Raw genomic sequence first — 22819 nt, 5'->3', positions numbered from 1 at the left:
ATACCCAGTCAGATGAGGTTTATCTTTGTTTTACACATTTGGCATTTCCCATTCAACTGGATGCTGGTTTTCCAACCTTCTGGGTTCCCGTCCACTGAGCACCCCACGATAAAACATGCATGATATTTGCTTCATATACAGTAAGCCATTCTCGGAGCACTATGCGACACCGAAACGACGTTTCCTATCATGTGCCTGGAGGATGAAGTCGCTGATGAATCACTGGTACCATAATAATCCCCAACTGAACCTAAGATTCAAACGTGCAGTCCTAGGTAACACAACCTCCGTGTTCCTCGGCACAATAGGCTCTCGACTCTCGTGGACGCTGATGCGAGCCTCGACATGCAAAATCGGCGCATCGGCGAGCTCGTTTGGGTACGGATCTATAGACCATGCAAGTAGACAAGAAATCTCCGCACACACCTGGCTTTGATCTGCGATTGGTCCTCATTGCCGTTTCCATTTCTGACAGGTTCTAGTGTCGTCCCCGGAAGTCTTGAGGCTAGATGAGATCTGTTGGGCCTCCGCCCATCAGCCACTGTCGAAGCTTGCTCGGCCACCGTGGGGAATACAGGAATTAAGGTAACCGAAGTGAGTCCAGGTCATTGGTAGATAGGGCAAGTTGCAGGTAAACGAGACCAGTGTAACTGGCTGATGACCAGACTTGACGAACCTGTAAGGATTCAAATCGACATGGTCAGAGTGCAAGAATTCCATAGCTCTCGTTCAATTGACTGCACTGCTATTTTCTAAATGAAGAAGAGATACACGAGGGAGAAATACCTTCAAGCTCTTATATGTTTGGAGTATTCTCGATCGGCTTGTGGTGTGCAAGTTCCACAGGTAAAGAGAGGGAGGGGGAGAGAGAGAGGCTAGACACATAGCAGGGCTGAAATTAACACAGTGACACCTGTGGAATTCTCAATATTCACATAAACGGGGTGGAAGCCCTGACGAATCCGATCAGAATCACTTGACAAGAAGCATGATCATCAGAGATTTTTAATCCTTGAAGGGGGAAAAAAGTACCAGACTTCGCGACCACGCATCGCCAACCCAGCTGCGCCTTAAAACCCCCCTCAACATTGGACTTGATTCGAAGTTCAACGGGGTTGCTCATTCTGGAAGGACTGAGGTGATGCATCTTTCTTCAAGTATTCCGTCTCTTGATGCCAATATGATGTTGCCGGATTAGAAGAAGAGCGGTTTTGCATTCGTGGGGGCTATACCTAAGAATGTCTATCATCAAGTTGACGTGATTGGATCGCGCTCTCACAAGTATGGGCACGAGCTTATCACGGACCTGCGGGAAGAGAAGACGAACCAGAACCATGAAAATCATTACAATGAACTGAGCGTATGGTGAGAATAACAACCTGCACTACGAGTACTATACGGGCTACTACCTTATGCGTGGTATAAGCTTGTGGCAGGTATATCCTTCCGTCACCAGACTACTAGTAGTATACTAGTCGCACATGCTCTGGCATGTAGATCAAAGTCCATGCGACCAGCGGACCGTCGACCACAAAGTACGGATATGTCTTGCGTCTCACAAGGCTGGCCCATGCCCGTGTGAAGGTTGTCAGTCGGGGATTGGATCAGGTCAAATGGTCGATCGCGTCAATCTCACATGGAATCAACCGACTCGTCAAGCCGCGTTCTTCCCAATCTCCCCTGATTACGCCTTCAGCTGGAAGCCGGGCATGATCCAGAATCTATGTGATGGACCTTGGGTTTCTATCTTGGTTGGCCGTTATCGAGTGATCTGTACGCGGTAGGTCGGGGACTAAGCAGACCACTCCTCTTCAACTCCTATATTATCGGTTTTACTCCGAGCATGTGATAGCGTCCATGATGACTTGTTGTTAGCACTATTGATATTGAATGATTGCAGTGTAGCAGCGGCAACAGCTGTGTGTTTCACTGTTTAGTGCTTACTGCTCACTGCTCCAGTGCTCACTACGGAAGATGGGCTGCAAGTCATGCAGCAATTCGAAACGTTTCATGTTCGAGGACACTCTTCATTCGTACCAGTTCCTGAGGACCTGCACCCTCCCTCTCAACCGCCGAAGATCGGAGGATGAAAGAGACGAATCATCCATCTCGCGAGTTGCGCCCCAAGCAAGAAAAAAAAGACCCTAGGGTATGAACAGCCTCCCGAGGCCGAGTGGAAGGGCCCGGTCCAATCTCCGTTCTAAACCAGAAACCAGAGACTCTCACGGTCCATCGGGCTGGGCATTCGAAGTGGGCGCAAGAAAAGACTAGAAAATTATCCCTGCGTGACTCTTGGCATGTCCACTATCGGGAAATAGGCAGGAAAACTGGAAACTATCCCAGCCGGGGGGGGGGGGGGACCTACAGTGTGCGGACCAGAGAGTTGCCATATACACTGGGACAGGGCAGTAGAGAAGCAGTACAGTTCTCGTCTTCCGCACACCAAGGCAGGATCAAAGCTTCATCACGGATGGAGCGTGGACCCGTCAGCTGGGTCAAGGCGCAGAGCCGAGTCAGGCTTGAGCCGCGGGTGAAAAAAAAATAATAAGAGAGAGAGGAAAGAAATAATAGTTGAGGAGAAACAGCGTCTGTAGAACAGAGATCTGGATTAAGCTCTTGTCGTACCGACCGTCCTTAGAGTTCTATACGAAAAGGATGGTTTCGTAGACACTTTCATCCATGAAGGGCAAGTGGGTAAGTCAGCAGAGCACCGACTCACCCGAGTAAAGAACAGAGGGAGAGAAAAAAAAATGTCCGAGTGAACCGATGAACGTACAGTCAGACGGTCAAGAGCGCGAGAGCTCGATGAGATGAGAAAAGCTTACTCTACTTTCCACTCATAGGGGAAGAATGTAGAGGCCTCAATTTCAGGTGATGCCGAGCTCAGGCGGAGGGCACTCTGAGAGTCTCACGGGCAATTTGGCGGCGGCCTGGTGGCCACGGGAAGCCGGGGATGAAGCCGAGCCAGACGGAAAGGAAGACGACAGGGATTGTGGTAGTATTTTCTTTTCTTCCTCGGTGGCAGTTTGATCGGCAACTCTGTCGTTTGCGCGCAGAGAGGTCAGATCAACGTAGCTTTGGCTTCACATACTACCACTGTGGTTGGATGGTCAATCGCGTGGATTGGACTTTTGCCGGCGAAGCGAGGGCCTTGCGAGAAGAAAAAAGAAGATCCATCGTTGATTCTCCCGATGGGGCAAGTGAGTCCTCACATCGCATCTGGTGCTCGAGTGGAGCTCCTGTACGGATGAATGCGGTCGAGGCGTCGCGGTGAGACCCGCAATCACATGTGAATCTTTGCGCTTATCAATTCAGCAGTCTACCTGACCAAGGAATCATCCTCAAGGTGCCGCACGCCTCGAACGGGACGAGTGTGTATTCTTCCTGGCTTTTGATGGGTTTTAAATTTCGGCAGAGAGCCATACTTTACTCTTTTCTACAAATCGAACATTGCCCGGAATCAAGGTGTGTGAGAGGAAAAATAGAAAGGATGATGGCATGGCCAGCCACAGGGCGGGAGCGCCAAAGACCTAAATTCAATTCCAGACGGGCTGCATTGCGCGCGAGAAGGGCAGATGAGCCATTTGGAGATCGAGACCCTCAGGAGGTACGAGATTAGAAAAGAGATACTCGGCTTGGACCTTTGTCCAGAAGAGAGAGTGAGGGTGTGGCATGTGTGCCTGTGTGCATAGTGCACTGGCGGTGCACAGATGATGCGATTGTGCTGGGACCGTCTTTGGGCGAGTCCGACTCGAGGAGGCCAATTGCATAATGCATGCGCAATCCAGCGATCACATGTAAAAAAGAACTGCGTATACACAACGAGATCACCCACGGACTGGATCAGCCTGTGATTCCTCTCCTTTTTTTTCTCTCTTCCTCTTCAACATCACTTCTTGATCACCACTGGTCCTAGTACTTAATATTGCTCCGTCTCGGGCCTTGTGTGCAAAAGGCTTGCTTTCGAATTTGTTCTTTAATTCCCCCCTCCCTCCTCCCCCCGCGTCGATTGTTTCATTCGCCTCCCATCAGGAATATTCCCTCTTCTTGCCGCTCCCAACACCTTCTTCATGCCCCACGCAGACTCTGACAATATGAGTCAACCGATGGTGAATGGCGAGAAGCCTCATTCTCAATTCCTCGAGGTAGGATCCACGCCTTCCTTCGGAATGCTCCCCTTCCGTTATAAATCAAGGATGTCTAGTAACTCTTGCCTCCAGCATCTGACCTCCTACCCGGTGGTCTCGGATTCCATCTCTCTCTTCAAGAGCAACCCATATGGCGCCAAGTCCCTCCAGCTGGGTGACCAGGCCTACACTCGCATTGCTAAGCCTGTTCTTCCTTACTTCTCGACCCCCTACAGCTATGTCGCTCCTTATCTGGCTCGTGCCGACGCCATCGGTGACCAGGGCTTGACCGAGATCGACTCGCGCTTCCCCATTATCCGGGAGGACACCCAGAAGATTCGAGGGACCATCTACGACACGGCCGGTCTTCCCATCCGTGTCGCCGGGGACGTCAAGCAGCATCTGTTCCAAACTTATGGGTCCGAGTACAAAAAGTGCGGTGGTGACGGCGTGGTCGCTTCTGGCAAGGCCTTGATCACAACGAGTTTGGTGCTCTCCACGGAATCGCTGAGCTATCTGACGACTTGGTTCCAAAAGGCCAAGGAAGAGACCAAGGAGGTCATCAATGAGAAGGCCAACAGTCACTAGTCAACTGCTACATCGCCTGATCCGCTTTCGCTGGGGCGTTGGTTAATTTTTTTTTCTCTTTCCTTTTTTTTTTCTTGATCGATACTGTCTGTTCTTTTGCTTTGTTCTTAATCTGTTCCATTGACATGCACTATTCCCTTCCCCTCCTTTGGTGGTTCTCGGCTGTTTTGCAAGAAAAAGAATAATAACATACACCGGATTTCTCGTGAATTGACTTGTAGGGGGTAATCTTTTTGACTTGGTTTCTCCAAATACAACTCAGGAGGTACACCTCGGTGGTTGTATGTAGTCCGACATCACATTGGACTCCTCGACATTTCTTCCGAGCAACCGATGTCTCTGATGAATGTACCGTTCACCCCACCTCCGCCCGTGCATTGAATTTGAACGTCAGCTTCGGAATCTGGCCCCGACCACCCGCAGACCTTTTGCACCCAGATCACCTTCAGAACTTGTCAGATGGCAACATGCTTGACTGAAGCCCTCAAAGAATGTCTGGATTAAGTATCTAGAGACGTACTTGAAATAATGCATTTTTACGTGAACATCTCCCCCCAAAAGTGGTCCCCTCGAGACATCACAAGCCAAATCTTCATCGTCCATAGATAACGGGGCAAGCACGGACCACTTCGCGCTCGAATCGGGCCCATTTGGAACGCACCGATCGTCGCGTCGCGTCGAGCTGCTCGCTGGGAACTGGAGGCCACACCACCGGTCCAGGCGCATGATTTGCGTGGTGACCTACACACCCCGAACAAAGAATCACCCTCACAGAAGTCATCTCCCTACCGTGCCACTCGCAATGGCGACACAAGGCCGCAAACGCCGCGCTGTAAGACCAAACATCTCCGGCACTCGCCCTCTTTCCCTTCCTACTTCCATCTCCGCCCCGATCTGACAAAGTATATCCTTCAGCCCGACGGTGATATCGCACCCAGTCAGACCCAGCGTCTCCGCCCCGACGGCGATGCCGTCTCATCACCAGACATGTCGGCCAGTGACACCGAGAATGGCGCACCATCTAATCTCGACACCATGGTGAAGAAGATGGTGCGATTGGCGCTGGCAAGCGAGTATGCGCGTCTTCCCATCCGACGGACGGACATCAGCGCCAAAGTTCTGGGTGAACAGGGTGCGCGGCAGTTTAAGCCTGTTTTCGAAGCGGCGCAGCTTCATTTGCGGAATAAGTTTGGAATGGAGATGGTCGAGTTGCCCGCGAGAGAGAAGGTGACAATTTCACAACGACGGGGTAAGTGCGCGCGCTCTCTCTCTCTCTCTCTCTCTCTCTCTCTCTCTCTCTCTCCCTTTTCTGTTTCTTGTGGATGTACAACAAAAAGTGAAATGCACATTCTCTTTTCTTCAACTCTAAACATTGAACTCTCCTTCACGGACCACTGAAGAACTGCCTCGACCTTGCTATGGAGAAGGAGAACATTTTGCTAATCCAACGATACTTGACGTCTCCGCACAGCCGCCCAAAAATCAGAAAAACCCTCCTCCGCCAGTAGCAAATCCTGGATTCTCACCAGCACCCTCCCAGCGGCTTATCGAACACCCGCCATTCTTCCGCCAACGCACGCACCCTCAGTCAACACCGAAAGCACCTACATGGCCATCTACAGCTTCATCATTGCCGTCATCGCATTGAATGGTGGGTCACTGGGTGAACAGAAACTCACCCGATACCTGCGTCGCATGAACGCCGACGATTACACACCGATTGACAAGACGGATAAGTTACTGGCGCGACTATGTCGAGAGAGCTATCTCGTGCGGACGAGGGAAATGGACGGCGGCGAAGAAGTCATTGAGTTCATGGTTGGGCCGCGGGGCAAGGTCGAAGTCGGTAGTGGTGGGGTGGCAGGCATGGTGCGAGAAGTGTACGGCCACGGGCGCGGAACTGGTGCTGGAACGCACGTCGGAGCTGCAAATGACGATTTGACGCGGGCGGAGCAGGAATCCCGAGCGGACTTTGAGTCGAGACTCCGGGCGAGCCTGGGAATCACAGGTGTTCAAGAGACACAGCAGGCCGATGATGGGGAGGGGAGGTCGAACCAGCAGCAGCCGCCAGCAGCTACGAGAGAAAGTACTAGGGAACCTGCACAAGCAGTTCGATCTAGCGAAGCCCCGAGACGATCCTTGAGAAGAGCTACAACGGCACAGGAATCGGAAGATGAGGACGAGGAGGAAAGTGACGAGGAGGATGGTTCGGTGAAGGGGGAAGACGAGGAGAGTGATTGATGCATCGGAGCCGGAATGTGTTTTGACTGTTTAATATCGATACCCCAGATGATGATTGAATGGAGGATGCCTTGAATGAGTAAAACCGGAATTCCCACTGTTTTTTTTTGTTTATTTTTTTCAAAAATAAATTCGACATCGACCTCGGGTGGATCGTATAAAGTTTCCTACCTGCCTAGTAAGATTGGAAATTAACACGGCGGAATCACTCCAGTCTCGCATAACAGGTGCCCGACCCAGCTTGAGCTCAGCCCGAATACAGCTCTTTGCACGATAGTGAGGTGGATGATGCATGGCCCTCCAAGTCTTCCTTGACCGCGCGCCATTGGGTTAGGTAGGTACCTTCTAAGATCTCCAACATGGCTAAACAGGCCAGCCAGTTTATTCGGCCCGATTTCCACATAATAACTCCGATATTGACCCTTCATTCATGCGACAGTAAAGTCAGGACAGCACATGAACGTTTAAGCCTCCATTCATGTATATATACCCCATCCTGAAATCACATACTACCCTGGCTTCCACCCACTTAAAGCTCGCATACCTACTCTTGCTCTCCCCCCCCACTACCGTGGGTAGATAGGTATCTGCAATTAAATCATTGGATCCAACTAGACAGATAGATATGGTATGTACCAATCCACTGGGAGCTGGAGCTGGAACCTGTTTCCAACATTATATTTTGAGGGAATATAAGGGGAATTCCACTCGGAGACGATCTCCAGAACCTAATCCGAATACCAAGGTTGGATTTGCTCCAAAGGCCGTCTCGGCAACACGTGAAAATTTACATGAGCTTCATATACATTGATAGGTATATTTCGTCGACTCAGGGCTACCAACTGGAATTGAGTTCAATGCTCAACCCTACATGGAACGTCCACGTGGGATGAAATATATCGACCCGAGTACCATCTACCTGTGCTACATACTCGACGATACAACCGAATCCCAATATATAAAAGAAGCACCTGATCGGTCTCTTCTAGAATCCGACTCTATTATTGATCTCCCGTGACGTCCGATTGATATACAAGAAACAATAACATCATTCCATGAATCAATTATATAGAACAGGTAATCCACCTACATACCTCTATTGTACCCAGCCCGATTCCTCTCATGTCGGCAGGAATCGAACAGGTGGATATGAATACTGGTTCATCATCAATATATCCAGGTCCCTCAAACCTACCACCTACCTAGACCAGATCAATAATCGGTTAATTGTACGCAACGCAAGAAATATCAATGCTCAATACATAACACACTCGTCCGAGAGGATCCATTCCTTTTTATCCCTCTCAAACTTGAATCCAATTCCACGACTAAATACCTATGGAACCATGTCAAAAGTTCACGTCAGCCCGGGACGCAGCGGGACAGGTGGAGGTTCTCATCAATATCCAGTAAAAGATTCACGTCGACTTGAAGTGAAATGCACTTCTGTTTGGGCGGGGGAGAGTCCCCGATATTGAACTGAATCCAGAGTCATGTGGAAGCACGCAGGCGTTGATGACTGAACAACAATGTGTTCAGATACCACAGTTCCAGTCTTATAGGTGACTTGAAGCAAGAAGTCCGGTCCGATTCGAGTGCGCGATGCGATACACTGACACGGGAAAATAAGAAAGATTCTGCACAAACCTGATTAGGGGAGTACTCGAGACAAACGATCATTCTTCATCCATAGGTTGAGCTGGTAAGAGGAATGTTTGGGCTGTGCCGGGTCCAAGCTAGAGCAAGACGCCGCGCAAGGTGCACAGTGGAATCCAAGACACCCCGTCGCCAAGCGCCAGTATCGTGAGACATCTCACGCAGCCGAGACAGCCCACAAAGAGGACAAAATTAGGAAAGGAAATATGAGCGCTACGGATTTTATGGTTGAAGAGGGGAGCAATGAACCAATTTACAGCACTACGAGGTAAAACAAAGAGGAGGAAATGACATGAGTCACGAAACTGGATGTAGTATTGTCTCAACTACACAGCATAGTCTAGCTCCCATCCCAGCAAAAAAACATTTTTGTTGTTTGAAAAGAAAAAAAATTCATCACGGCATCGCTTGGGGAAGTCATCCGCAAATCATTTATTTCTTGCCAGCCTTCTGGGCGGCCTTGGTGACCTTACCGGCACCACCGGCAGACTTGTCGACGGACTTGATGACACCGACGGCAACGGTCTGGCGCATGTCACGGACGGCGAAACGGCCGAGAGGGGGGTAGTCGGTGAAAGCCTCAACACACATGGGCTTGGAGGGAATCATCTTGACGATGGCGGCATCACCGGACTTGATGAACTTGGGGTGGTCCTCAACGGACTTACCAGTACGGCGGTCGATCTTCTCGAGAAGCTCAGAGAACTTGCAAGCAATGTGGGCAGTGTGGCAGTCCAGAACGGGCGCGTAACCAGCACCGACCTGACCGGGGTGGTTCAGGACGATAACCTGAGCGTTGAAGGAAGCGGCAGCAGCGGCGGGGTCGTTCTTGGAGTCGGAAGCGACGTTACCACGGCGAACCTCCTTGACGGAAACGTTCTTGACGTTGAAGCCGACGTTGTCACCGGGGACACCCTCCTTGAGCTGGGTGTGGTGCATCTCAACGGACTTGACTTCAGTGGTGACGTTGGCGGGGGCGAAGGTGACAACCATGCCGGGAGCGATGATACCGGTCTCGACACGGCCGACGGGAACTGTGCCAATACCGGAGATCTTGTACACATCCTGGAGGGGAAGACGGAGGGGCTTGTTGGAGGGACGGACGGGGGGCTCAATGGCGTCGATGGCCTCGAGGAGGGTCTTGCCAGTGGTCTTGCCGGCCTTGGTCTCCTTCTCCCAACCCTTGTACCAGGGGCAGTTGGGGGAGGGCTCGAGCATGTTGTCACCGTTGAAGCCGGAGATGGGGACGAAGGGGACGCTCTTGGGGTTGTAGCCAACCTTCTTGATGAAGTTGGAGGTCTCCTTGACAATCTCGTTGTAACGGTCCTCGGACCACTTGCAAGTGTCCATCTTGTTCAGGGCGACGATGAGCTGGCGGACACCGAGGGTGAAGGCAAGCAGAGCGTGCTCACGGGTCTGGCCATCCTTGGAGATACCAGCCTCGAACTCACCAGTACCGGAGGCAATGATGAGGATAGCGCAATCGGCCTGGGAGGTACCAGTGATCATGTTCTTGATGAAGTCACGGTGACCGGGGGCGTCTGGAGAGAACGTTAGTCGATGGACAGACGGGTGGAAGGGGTAACAGATAAGACATACCAATGACGGTGACCTCATACTTGGCGGTCTGGAACTTCCAGAGAGCGATATCGATGGTGATACCACGCTCACGCTCAGCCTTCAGCTTGTCAAGAACCCAGGCGTACTTGAAGGAACCCTTGCCGAGCTCGGCGGCTTCCTTCTCGAACTTCTCGATGGTACGAGAGTCGATACCACCGCACTTGTAGATCAGGTGACCGGTGGTGGTGGACTTGCCGGAATCGACGTGGCCGATAACGACGATGTTGATGTGGAGCTTGTCGTCCTTACTGCAAAACACAGTCAGCGGGGATGTTCACAGAACGAATGATGATGAAAGACCCAAGGCTCTCATCCACAATCCATCCAAGAAGCACACAGGGCCTGATGGACAAGGCCCAACATGAATGGGACAAAAAAGAAAGAGACTAGACGTACCCCATGGTGACGGTTGATCAAGAATGAATTCTTGTAGTTCTTTGTAAGATACTAGAAGGATTCCGAAGAAATTTGCTCAGAGACTACGGCGTGCGTAGAGGTACTGAACAAAAGAAGGATGGGTTAGAGAGGAGAAAAGAAGAGGAAGAGAGAGAAAGGCAGGAGGGGGGAAGTTATACGTACTGATGCGGACGGAGGGGAAAAAGAAAACTCTGTGGGAGGGGCGAGGAGGGGGAAATCCTTTTATGGAGGGGCAAGCGAGCCCAGGCCAGAGGCGAGGTTTGGGTTAGCCCTTTCCGCTTCGGTGCTCCGATACCCCACTCCGCAGTTGTTTGTGGGTTCTGATTGGTCTTTGTTTACCTGCGTTTCGCCAGCGCGTGCATCAATTGGGCAGTGCAGGTGGGGGTCAGATCAGAAACGAAGTCCAACTGTTGTCCCGCAGGCGGGGCTCAGCAAAATCTTCATCGGTCGACCCTGCCCGTACTGTAGACTTGTCCTCAGTATGGCATCTACACCTTCTCAGCTTGTATTCTATACCTTCAAAGGTGGCCATTTCCCTGGTTCTGTTCTCTCCCCTGCCTCCACTTGGGTCGAATTTTTTTTCTCTCTCTCTTTCTCGTTGCTGCTCACAATCCTCATCCCAGATGCTGCCAGCCCACTTAACTTCCCTGCCTGAGCCCTATTACGGGGTCCGCTGGTCGACTGGGCAGCAACGCATCCATACCCATCTCTGGTCTGACCATCGATCTGATTGAAGAGAGTCGCCGCGCAGCCTCTGAGACTACAGTCTGCACGGTGGGCATATGTTTGGAAAAGTGGATTTCTAGAGACCTGGAGCCACAGTGGTACATGATTCTTACTCCACACGTACGGCAGCTCGACTGTTTGCATGAGACAGAAAATTTTCTGTTGCCTCCGTCGGCGCATGCAGCATGTCGAGGAGCCAGAGGAACCCCGCGGCCGAGGGGCACGCCGTCACCGCCAAACCACGAGCAGAATTTTTTTTTATAGAGAATTATCATTAGCTGAAAACTCAAACACTGAGACCATTGGAAAATTTAAAGCGGGACCCACCCGCGATGACTTCAGACATGTTGTGCATTCTCGATGTTCAAGCCTTTTGTTTTTCTGTTTTCCTTTTTTTTTCTTCCACGGCCTTTTGCCACTTTGCATGGCGGCGTGGCTCTGTGTGAAAACCTTGACTGCCATGACAATACATAGATTGCTCCTGTAGCCGCTGGTCAGTAATTAATACGTCGCATGGTATACACATCCTTGGCAAAGATGCCGATCAACTAGGTTTGTCCATGGGAGACTGAACGATTTCGAAAACTTGGGAAGTGGTGGTGGACATTACATTCGGGACCGAGCGCTGGAACGCTGGATTATGGTCCAGGCTGTTCATCCAGAGAATTACCACGCAGCACAATGCCGACAGTCGTAGTGGTTACTGACAAGTCGGCCATATGTGGACATCCCATGGTTGAATGATCCTAGGTCGTTCCGTCTTAAGGATCTGCTGGTGTCTTCGCTCAGTCCGTCCATTCGCAGCGAAACCCAATCTACGCTTCGTGGATGCCCGGGCAGTATGCTCATCATTGGGCCCGCTTATCGACGTCGCGAGATCCGTGTCAGACGCAGCCCCCCATCACTCTTATCGATGACTGAAAGGAGTCTACAGCCTAAGCACTGGCAAGCTTGCCGCAACATAAGCTTTCCTGAAAAAAAAAAAAAAGTCCACAGTGGATGGTCACCCTCGGGGAATCTCAATTGATAGCAGTGGTTATAATGAGTCCTCCGACCTATTACCATTGCCGATTTGGCTTCAGTTCGCTGTGGTGTGCAGACCACGTCGATGGAACAACGCCGCTGATGGTGAAGGGAAGCACCTGAGTTCCCAGACACCCGCCACGCGGTTCCACCTCCAATCGTCCCCTCCTCCCCCCATCCCCCCTAGAAGACAGGAAAAATGGAGCAGGGCAAAGAGATGAAAAGAAAAGGATATGCATGCTATTACTTTAGCTATTAACGCTGCAGGATGGAGTTAAAAAAAAAGAACTCCCGGTAGACCGACCCACAAAAACGCCCCAAGATGTGTGTAGACTGTAGTGTGTAGACTGTAGTGTGTACGAGTCACGAGATGGTAATATGCGCTCGGTTCGTAGACCCGTGAGGAAGAGCAAGCGCCGAGCGAAGCTGTGACATGTTGCGCCGCCCCTCAATTCTCTCTCCACCGAGCACCACAGCTGGTGCACTGTTCCCCCCGCCCGTCAGTCATGCTCTGTTCGATGCAAGCGGGAAGGAGCAGGATGTAAGGGGGATGACCAACCTTTAAGAACGTGGTCATCGGCTCGTCGGCACTGCGAATCTGCAGCTGGAAGAAATATGCGCGATCGCCGTTGCAATTCTCCGCGGGACATTGAGCTGTAAGGAGGGAAGAAAAGGTTCGTTAATGACGAGTCTGCTTGCCCGCCAGGACAGACGTGGAGACCAGGCCCTCTGCCACTTACTCGCGACACTGTCGGCATTGGCGAATTCATTGGCCCCGCCAAAGACATCCTCAACCTCCTTCTGCTTCATCTCCGTCCTCTCGTAGTATGATCGGTCTCCGATGATGTCTTCGTACGGGCAAGTGCGACATTCAAAGCGATTCACACCCATCGGGTACTGGGTCGTGGAGTCCGCGCGGGAGATGGTCAGAGCATTGCTACAATTAGGACAGACTATAAAATGGACGGCCGATTCTCATCGTTAGTTGCCAAGGAACGAAGGTGGTTTAGATGTCGCTGGTCCTGGTCTGTCTTGAACACGGGATACGGAGGATGGCCTGGTACGTACAAACGAGCGGCATGGTGGCAGCGATCCGGTCAGGTCAGAGATAGCTGCGATATATAGTTCCTTAATTCACAAAGAAGCTGCGAATGTTTGTAGTTCACACGACAGATTGCTCGACGCCCATGGATGGCTTCTCGAGAAGAATAGAAAAACTTCGCTGGACGGTATCGCGAGCCTCCAGCCCGCGGGACAAAATTAGGCGCGCGGCTAATCGGGGCGCATGGCGGGGGAAGTGCGGAACAACATATTGTCCGGGCATGTGGGATGCCCCGGGGGAAAGCAGCGCCCGCCAGATGGGTGGAAGCGAGTGAACAAAAGATCCTGTGTTTGTTTGAATCACTCTGTTCCAGCTTTGCATATACCGTTGGCCCAGAATAGCCTAATTGGTGCTCTCTTGTTTCACGACTTTGTGTCGTCTGTTTCTGCGCCATCGTCCGCGTTGCAGCGTCCCGAGCTCCAGGCAGTCGTCCTTGAGCTTGCGCAACACACTTCCGCTCCAGTCTTTCCGATAGTCCTCTTTGTTTCGACAAACCCATAATAATGGCCGATGACGAGGTGAGCAATGCTGGCTTTACTCAGTGAGATCGAGTCGAGACGTTGCTTACCGGTGCAATCATCTTCAGGGTGCTTCTCCTCGCGAGCTTGTCGTGGAAGCTTGCCGCCGCGACCAGCCACATCTCATTGAGCAGGTCCTGCACGACATGGAAAGCCAATCAAATGAGGACGTGGCCAAGTTCTTCAACGAGGTTACAGACAGCATGGGAAACCACGCTTTACATATCTGCGCTACCTACGGCAGCTGTACGTTCCCTCTGTGGGCTGCATCGGCGGCTGGCTCTTTCTCCCCGAGAGCCTGGAAGTGATTGATCCTAACACGCACGTCTTTCTTGATGCCCTACAGATGATGTGATGGATGCCCTCTTCGATATCCAGTACTTTGAGTGCGACCCCCTGACCCGCGTTGATAAAGACACACCTCTTCACACTGCCGTTCGATACGCCAACGAGAAAGATGCCGAATTGGGCGCCGAGATGATCGCGATGATGTGCGAGGCTGGATGCGACCCTCGTGTTCGCAACAAGCACGGCCAAAAACCGGCGGATCTGGTCTACAACAATGCGGCGATCAAGCAAACGCTTGCATCCGCCGAGTATATCCTGGCAGAAGGCATTCAGAACAACGATGGAAACGGGTCGGAGGCAGGTAGTGCCAGTGACAGCGATTAATTGGCCAGTGGTTCCTTTGACGGACCCGTGAGATTTCCCAATTCTGAGTTTTATGTTGGAACTCCCTCCTCTGATCGTCCATGACAACGCACAGCACGCTCCACCCCTTCTTCTTGGGCGTTTGGCCGACTCGCATTTCCCCCGCGCATAAGTCCCGGCATTTTAGACTTGAGCTTGACTTGCTGTTGAATTCTTGAGGTACTACGATGACTACGAATACACTTTCTCAACCGAAATATCAACTCTCAAATTCATTTGGATCTTTCGTGCGCTGTGTACCCGACGCTGAAACCCGCAGAAATACATCGATTTCCATTGGCCATTGCGTGGTAGTCCACTTGGTAGGCGGGCTGCAATAATACTTTGGTTGCTTTTCATGCTTCTACTGAGCTGGAAACCCCCCGTCTCGAGTCAACTTCACGCTAATACCAATTTCGAGTTGATACCTCATTCATTGAACCCACCTGAAATAAATGAACCCTGTGGGAGAACAGAATAGACGATTCCTTCATAGTTGATGCCCACGTGAACGAGTCTAGAGCACATTGAGTCCCATTGCGAATACAACCTACTGGACGGCATGCCAAACCCGAGTTCCTATGCTTCTGACCATTCACCAAGGCATTGTGTATACCCCCGATGGGTTCGTACAATCTCGATGTCGTATTATATGCTCCGCATTACTCACACTAAGGTACATACATCATGTGTAGCTCTCTGTATCTACTTTCCTATCCACACTCATCGTCACTCCCATCCGCATTGAAGCTTTGCTCTATAGTCCGCCAACATTTCCGAGGTGACGTTGCTTCCACCACAGACAATGACCACGACTCTTGTCTCCGGCTTCAAGTCCGGAATTGCCTCTTCCAGCCGCTGCCCAATCGCCACCTCCAGTCCGATGCCACACGCCAACTCGACCTGGAGCCTTGTCTCATCGGCCAAGCGCAAAGAGCCTCTGGCAGCCTCCGCATCCGAGCCCACGACACTGATCACTTCAATACCTTCCGGAGGAGATTGCGCATTTGCAAAGGTCTTTTCTGCGACCTGCAGCGCACCGAGCGAAGTCGCCTGCGATGTGATTTGGGACAAGGAAGAGAGCTTTCCTTGACGAAGCGAATAGGCAAGTGAGTCCGCGCCTTTTGTTTCGACCGCTAGGACGCACACTTTCTTCCTGGTGGCAACGTTCGAACCCCAGACCGGGAATTTCTGAAGATTTTTCCCAATTCCTTCAATCACACCATTGAACAGCCCGCCTCCCCCAATACTGCAAACGACCACATCCGCTGGAAAAGTGGCGCTCTCTTCTTCGCCGGGCTCGCGCGGTGGTAATTGTCCCACCATCTCATCAATCATACTGGCGGCACCCTCCCAGATCAAGGGATGATCAAACGGTGGCACGTACACATTGACACTGTCGCGGAGACCTACATGCGTATTCTCCGACCCAGACACGCATTCGTCGATCTGATTATCGATGAATTCCCGCCGCAGATACGAATCTGCTTCGTACCAACTTGCACCATGCTGAATGACATCCGAAGCCCCGGCATCTCGTAACTTTGCAATCATCATGGGCTTGGTGCTATGGGGGACCACCACGGTACAGGGGCAGCCCATATCGCGGGCCGCATGAACAGCAGCCAGACCGGCATTGCCGCCGGATGAGCTGAAGAAGTGAACTGATTTGGCTTTATCGCGGTTCTTGCGAAGCTCGGAGAGGATCAAGTTGCCGATACCTCTGGGAATCCAGTGTTAACCCTCTAGCAGAGACGCCGCCATACTCTACAGACGAATATGGTGGTGCCTTGTTGAAGACAAATCTTGGCTCTGGTCACTTACCTAGACTTGAACGAGCCAGAAGGTTGGAGGAGCTCTAGTTTCAAAAATATGCGACTGATAGTTTGACCGGTGAAATTAGTAAAGCCGTGTCTCTAGTTGGATCCATCAGCGTTTTCAATGGCGGCTAACTACACGCACCATCCTGCATGCTTGGAGAGCGTGGTAGATTCAACGAGGGGCGTTTCAATCCAAGGCTTCAAGGTCGACTTGTGCATTTTTCCCGGAGTGTAGTGAGACAAAAGTCCAGACAAGGTCAGAGATGATTATATTTTATAAGGTTGGATATGTATATAAATCGCCAAAGTGTGTTTGGGTCTACAGGATCTTTATAGAGGTGAGCGGCTAAAACGGCTTTAACGGTCTAATGCGGCTTTCTGTGAACTGGCCAATACTCGACTCAAGTGGCCGCCCCCACTCGTGCGGTCTGTCATCGAAAGGGCGCGCATGTATCCATCAGACACACTAGGCTAACGTGGTGCTCTTATACTGCTCCAGATTAGTGCCAGCTGGAGCAGAGGATGCAGCTGACTACAGCTGAATCTCAGATTTTACTATTCTCAACTAGAGGAACAAAGCTATTACTATTAGTCTCAAACGAAGACCTGGTAGTGTAAAATGAACAATCACATTGGATATCATCTAGCCAAGCCAAAAAAACGATGAAACATGAAATCTAAATCTCCTTCCTTGTATGAATGCGAAAACTGTGTGGTAGATCTAGTACATCGCAAGTGGCGAAGTACTCTGAAAAAAAAAAAAAAAAAAGTTGTTTTCAGCTGATTCCAGCAACTCCTGGGCGGAAAGGGGGACTTTTGGGGGGCTGACAGAAAAGAAAGAAAAATCTCAACAAGACACCCTATTGACCATCTGCAGTGACCTTCTTGGCCAGCAAGTTCAGCGCACTGCCAGCCAAGATAAAGGCCGACTGATCCTTCCTTGCTCAGGGTGTGCTGCACGGGGATCAGGAACGACTCGCCAGTCGCCTTCTTGGTGACGCGAAGTTGAACCTTGCCCTGGCCACCGGCCTGGAGAACATCATAGAGACCAACGGTGTCGACGGTGTCGCAGGCATCGATACGATCATAATCCTCACGGTTGGCAAAAGTCAACGGCACAACACCTTGCTTCTTAAGATTGGTCTCGTGGATACGGGCGAAGCTCTTGGAGACAATCACGCGACCACCCAAGTATCGAGGTTGCAGGGCAGCGTGTTCACGGGCAGATCCCTCGCCATAGTTGTCCTCGGCAATAACAAGCCACTCGATGCCGCGCTGCTTCCATTGCTCGGCAAGCTCGGGAATCGAGTGTGGCTTACCATTCTCATCGTAGGCAACGTTGGTCTCTCTCATCCAGTGGCGGCATTGACCGCGCCGATGAGGGTGTTGGCGGAGATGTTGGGCAAGTGACCCTTGTACTTCAGCCACGGACCGGCGGCTGAGATGGTGTCCGTGGTACATTGGCCCTTGACCTTGTAAAGGACCTGCAGACCGGTCAAGTCACTCTTGGGGAATGGGGCGAAAGGCTCCAGAAGCGCCAGACGGTCGGAGGTCGGAGAAACGATGACCTCCTGGGAAGGATCGGGAACAGCGGCGCTAGGAAGGAACTTGGCGTTGCCCTCCTCAAAGCCAGCACTGGGGAGATCAAAGCCCTTGGGGGGTTGGAACTTGAAGGTCTCGCCGCTGGGGGTGGGAAGAGAGTCGGTCATTGGGTTGAAAGTGGTGCTGCCAGAGTATGCGAGCGCAGTGACGAGTTCGGGAGAGGCCAAGAAGTTCATGGTCTGTCGGTTTCCATCGTTACGACCCGGGAAATTGCGGTTGTAGGAGGTGAAAATGGCGTTGTTTTCACCCTTGGGAACGCCATCGGTACGCTTCCACTGTCCAATACAGGGACCGCAGGCATTGGCGAGAACGACACCGCCCGCCTCTGAAAAGGTGTTCAGAGTCTGATCACGGTCCAGAGTCGCACGAATCTGTTCACTACCGGGAGTGATGAAGAAGTCCGCCTTGGGCTTGAGCCCCGCGGCCGAGGCCTGCTTAACCAAGTCCTCCGCTCGAGTCATATCCTCATACGAGGAGTTCGTACAGCTACCAATGAGACCGGCACCGAATGTCTCGGGCCATTTCTTTTCCCGCACGGTGTCGGCGAACTTGGAGAGGGGAACAGAGAGATCAGGTGTGAAGGGACCATTGATGTGCGGTTCAAGCTCAGAGAGGTTGATAGTGATCAATTGATCGTATTCAGCCTTGCCATCAGCTCGCAAAAGGTTACCGGGTCCCGAGGCAGCAATCTCAGCTGCAGCCTGGGCGACATGGCCACGGTGCGTGGCTTCAAGGTAGGGCACCATGCTTGGCGAGAAGGGGAAAAGCGAAGTGGTGGCACCAACTTCAGCACCCATGTTGCAACAGGTGGCCATGCCAGTGCAGCTGAGGGTTTCCACACCCGGACCATGATACTCAATCACGAAACCAGTACCGCCACGAACAGTCAGCTTACCCGCCAAATGCAGAATGATATCCTTTGGAGAGGCCCAGCCACTCAGCTGGCCCTCCAGCCGAACGCCCAGAATCTTGGGAGCCTTCAATTCCCAAGGAGCATCGACAAGTGCGTCAACAGCATCTGCACCGCCAACACCAATGGCAATGGCACCGAGACCACCTGCATTGGGAGTGTGACTGTCGGTGCCGAGCATCATCAGACCAGGGGCAGCATAGTTTTCAAGTACACTCTGGTGAATGATACCGGCACCAGGGGGCCAGAACTCAATACCATATCGTTTGGCTGCACTCTCGAGGAAGTCAAAGACCTCGGCATTGCCCTGAATAGAGGCCGGAAGATCTGTGTCCGCGCCACGTTCCCCAACGATCATGTGATCGCAATGAATACTGGCTGGAACAGCAGTTGAGGGCAAGCCACAGGACATAAATTGCAGCAAAGCCATCTGGGCCGAAGCATCCTGCATGGCCACACGATCCGGCTTCAACTTCAGGTTGGCCTTGCCTCGGATGTCGCGACCGTTGTTTGTGCCGGAAAGTAGTGACTCCTCGACATTGTCCAAGTGAGCGTAAAGGATCTTTTCGGCGAGAGTGAGCGAGCGATCCGATCCCAACACCTTGCGAACCAATTCAAGGTTGCGGACAATCTTTGCATATGGGGGCATGCGCGTCGAGGCAGCTTCGGTGGCCAGGCCACGATAGAGCCGTTGCGGAGATAGGCGCGCAGCCACCTGCTATTTGCCGGATGAGTCAGTCTTTCATCCTCCCATCGGCCATTGATGAGATGCCTGTTCATTCTGATGTAGTGACTTACCCGGTGAGAGGCGGCGGCCTGCTTCCAAAACAGCTGACTCACCATTCTCGAAGGCAAAGATGAGTTGGGAAGATGAAAAGAAAAGGGACAGGGAGGCTAAGAAAGTTAAAGGCATGGTCGATGACTCGACTCTTGTCATTTGCGGGCCGAATGATTGGACCGCCCTTTCGCCGATACCGGGATTGCCAAGAGTGTGGGGAAGTGACTTTGACCACCACAAACTTGAACGGGTATCAATCTATACATGTCTACTAGAATCTATAGCCTGGGGATGGAGATTGTGTTACGCGCAACATATTGCGTCTTGAACAAGAACTGCGGTTGCTCCGTATGTTGCGCTTTCAGAGACTGGAGGCCGAGGATTACTGGGCCGATGAGGCAACTTCCTGGAAAAGAATCTGAAAATCCAAGAGTAGGAATGTCAATTTTTTGAGGGCAAGCATTCTCATAAATCCATCAAAGAACCGATATTCCCAGCAATACAACCGAAAAATCAAACAAGAAACAAAGAAGAGCAAAGCCTTTCCACCCCCGTTCAATGCTGGAATCCCAATTCGATCTCACCAAATCCTCCAAGTAAACGCCCCAAAGTCATCAATACATAGTACCATTTAGAAGTGAAGAATAAGAATGAATAGGTACAGAAGAAATCTCAAAGGAACCGAGGCCATTCGCCGGAGGAGATGACCTCATCAGGGCGGTGCCAATAAACAGGCTGAATTCAATGGAGCTGTTGGGGATCAGCACAGACATCGAGCTATGACTGGTTGTCCTCATCGGTGACAGCCGCCCGGAGTTCCCAGACAAGGTCGTAGCATTCGGCCAAGAGGGAGTTGACGCTTCCTTGACCCTCGGGAATGTCAGGGCCGATGTAGAATTTACCATCGACACGCATGTTGTCAATCGAATTAAGCTATGTCCGTTAGCATTCGTGGCAATGTGAACTTGTTCCCGGGCAGACATGAAACATGAATCCATACCTTCATACTGTATGGGTAGAGCTCCCGCGAGTTGGACACGCCTCCAGATTCCTTAACTTCAATAAGACATCTGCGAAGAGTCTGCAACTGGTTGTACACGGGCAAGAGAGCCTCGGAAACGGGTTCAGAAGAGATCAACAGAGCGTAGATGTATGCATAGCTGCGTCGGATCAAGTAAAGCAACGTCTGGAGAAATGTCAACGAAACTCATCCAAATAGGGTCCTCCAGAAGAAAGCTTACGCGTTGAGCATGGAGATCTGCCGGTTGTCCTTCAGCATCGACAAAGTTTCCATTTACCCGAGCCTCGTCAATGCGATCCAGCTTGCGCTGATACCCGAACAAGTCCGTTTCGCGAAGGGACCAAGCCTGGGTGACAGAGAGGCGATCGAGCTGGTTGCGGATCTCAAGAAGGCGGTCATATTGATCCTGGAAGCGCTCATCAATTTTGCCCTCGCTGTATCGAGTTAGCCGTGATCCCTGAGAAACGTATTAGCGGGATGAGGCTTACCGTTCGAGGACTATTTCGGTCCATCGCCAGCACCGCTCCATCAAGTATTTCAGATTGTCTGATCCAGCCAAGATCTTGCCCTCGGCATCCACGAATTTGCCGTCCTTCAATGTGCTTTCAATTTTCTTCAGTTGCTCCCGAAGATTATTCACTTCTGTAGCTGAGAACTACTCGGTAAAAAGACACGTTAGTCCTTAATTATTTGAAAATGAGCATACTTGTAGACGAACCTTTGAACGCGTATTCACAGCAGATGTGGAGCGTAGAATGGACACCAGGGTCTCGTGTGTTTGGACGAGTGCCGGGTCAAGCACTCGAAGACCGTCCTCTAATTTCTCCAATGAAATCTTGCAGTGATCCATTCGACTTTCGAGAAGCGTGAGAAGAGCTGGCGAATAAGTATCGCGGCCCCGGTCTAGTGTCTCTCGCATCGATTCGAGAGTCTTTGTGATCGATTTCAAGTCCTTGGAGCTGTAAAATCCAGCTTCTTCGAGGTGATCAAGGAGGCGCTGAGCAAATGAAAAGAGTCAGAAAATATTTGATAGAGTATGGAAGTCCAAATTAAAGGTCTCCAGATGATACCTGAATCGTAGCCGCCAGCGAGTACCTGAGCGATGCGTGAGCTTCGAAATAAGGTCGTTGGAGATTCATTGGCCACTCACACTGCTGGAGCTTCATTGTTCCTACCCACGGTCAGGAAGAGAAGCGAGATCAACTGAAAGCAATCATCCAGGACATAGTCCACTGAAGACCAAGCAGTAGTCAGTAACATGTCGACCAACCAGAGCGCAACACTTCTCTTCCATACATCGGTTGTGATTCAAGCGGCGGTCTGTCTCTCTACGAGCAGCATTGAGCTTGTCGACTTCTCCGACGACTTCTTCATATAGAGGAAGAACGTCACGAGACTTGATGTAGGACGACTTGTCTTGTTTCAGCAGCAGGAGGGCATCCCGAGTCCGAAGCAAGCGCTCCAGAATGGGCTGCTCTCGCGGATCTAGCGGGGCTGTGACTGCGGGGGATTCCATAGCTCAGGCCGAGACTGAGGATGCGAGCACTATGAGAAGACCTTTGAAGTTGTTCGGATTTGCGGTTTAAGGGTGCGAATCAAGGTGTGCACTTGGACTGAGGAGAAGATTGCGGAAGATTATCGGTGGTGACCCCACACGTTGTGATGTCAGTTGGGGATCGATATTGATATCCATTCTACCGCCCGCCCAGCGACACGGGCGCGGGCTGCAGCACGGTGCAGGTCCAGTGACCGGACAGCTGCGGCACCCCATGATTATGTCATCAATGACCGCTTCAGGCCGAAACGGGCCTAAGGCGGGACCAGTCTTCAGTCACGGGGAGCGGCTACAGACTAATCCCTGTTTGGCAAAGCCCTAAGCGAGGGCTTTTTCCCACACACCGCTGGGCCGGTTACCCTGTTCGGATAGGCCTTTGACGATACACTTCTTCCCTCCTCTCCTTCCTCTCTTCATCTTCAAGA

The 22819-nt window shown here is 51.6% G+C and overlaps 7 protein-coding genes across 7 annotated transcripts; 3 read left to right on the top strand and 4 right to left on the bottom strand.

The window, feature by feature from the left end:
- Positions 1-4070: 4070 nt before the first annotated feature.
- Positions 4071-4715, top strand: POX_e06640 (uncharacterized protein; the record flags this gene model as incomplete). Its single annotated transcript, XM_050115456.1, has 2 exons — positions 4071-4145; positions 4221-4715. 2 exons carry the CDS (start codon positions 4071-4073, stop codon positions 4713-4715), a joined length of 570 nt encoding a protein of 189 aa, XP_049967916.1.
- Positions 4716-5517: 802 nt separating this feature from the next.
- POX_e06639 (uncharacterized protein) lies at positions 5518-6956 on the top strand (the record flags this gene model as incomplete). Its single annotated transcript, XM_050115455.1, has 3 exons — positions 5518-5547; positions 5631-5964; positions 6187-6956. 3 exons carry the CDS (start codon positions 5518-5520, stop codon positions 6954-6956), a joined length of 1134 nt encoding a protein of 377 aa, XP_049967915.1.
- Positions 6957-9044: 2088 nt separating this feature from the next.
- Positions 9045-10633, bottom strand: POX_e06638 (translation elongation factor EF-1 alpha; the record flags this gene model as incomplete). The annotated part of the gene is made up of 3 exons (XM_050115454.1): positions 9045-10153; positions 10212-10480; positions 10629-10633. 3 exons carry the CDS (start codon positions 10631-10633, stop codon positions 9045-9047), a joined length of 1383 nt encoding a protein of 460 aa, XP_049967914.1.
- A 2213-nt stretch (positions 10634-12846) lies between these two features.
- POX_e06637 (DNA-directed RNA polymerase III subunit RPC10) lies at positions 12847-13479 on the bottom strand (the record flags this gene model as incomplete). The annotated part of the gene is made up of 3 exons (XM_050115453.1): positions 12847-13052; positions 13139-13351; positions 13467-13479. 3 exons carry the CDS (start codon positions 13477-13479, stop codon positions 12847-12849), a joined length of 432 nt encoding a protein of 143 aa, XP_049967913.1.
- Positions 13480-14003: 524 nt separating this feature from the next.
- POX_e06636 (uncharacterized protein) lies at positions 14004-14690 on the top strand (the record flags this gene model as incomplete). The annotated part of the gene is made up of 3 exons (XM_050115452.1): positions 14004-14018; positions 14087-14264; positions 14365-14690. The coding sequence occupies 3 exons, from the start codon at positions 14004-14006 to the stop codon at positions 14688-14690; spliced, it is 519 nt and encodes a 172-aa protein (XP_049967912.1).
- A 747-nt stretch (positions 14691-15437) lies between these two features.
- On the bottom strand, positions 15438-19883 carry POX_e06634 (putative aconitate hydratase; the record flags this gene model as incomplete). The annotated part of the gene is made up of 4 exons (XM_050115451.1): positions 15438-16431; positions 17436-17842; positions 17899-19758; positions 19839-19883. The coding sequence occupies 4 exons, from the start codon at positions 19881-19883 to the stop codon at positions 15438-15440; spliced, it is 3306 nt and encodes a 1101-aa protein (XP_049967911.1).
- Positions 19884-20595: 712 nt separating this feature from the next.
- Positions 20596-22355, bottom strand: POX_e06633 (UPF0662 protein; the record flags this gene model as incomplete). Its single annotated transcript, XM_050115450.1, has 8 exons — positions 20596-20751; positions 20819-21004; positions 21060-21273; positions 21328-21494; positions 21558-21836; positions 21910-21934; positions 21990-22071; positions 22136-22355. 8 exons carry the CDS (start codon positions 22353-22355, stop codon positions 20596-20598), a joined length of 1329 nt encoding a protein of 442 aa, XP_049967910.1.
- Positions 22356-22819: the final 464 nt, after the last annotated feature.

The sequence above is a fragment of the Penicillium oxalicum genome, chromosome V (genome assembly GCF_001723175.1).
Source record: "Penicillium oxalicum strain HP7-1 chromosome V, whole genome shotgun sequence".
NCBI classification, from domain to species: Eukaryota; Fungi; Ascomycota; class Eurotiomycetes; order Eurotiales; family Aspergillaceae; genus Penicillium; species Penicillium oxalicum.
This window is presented reverse-complemented; position numbering and strand designations above follow the sequence as displayed.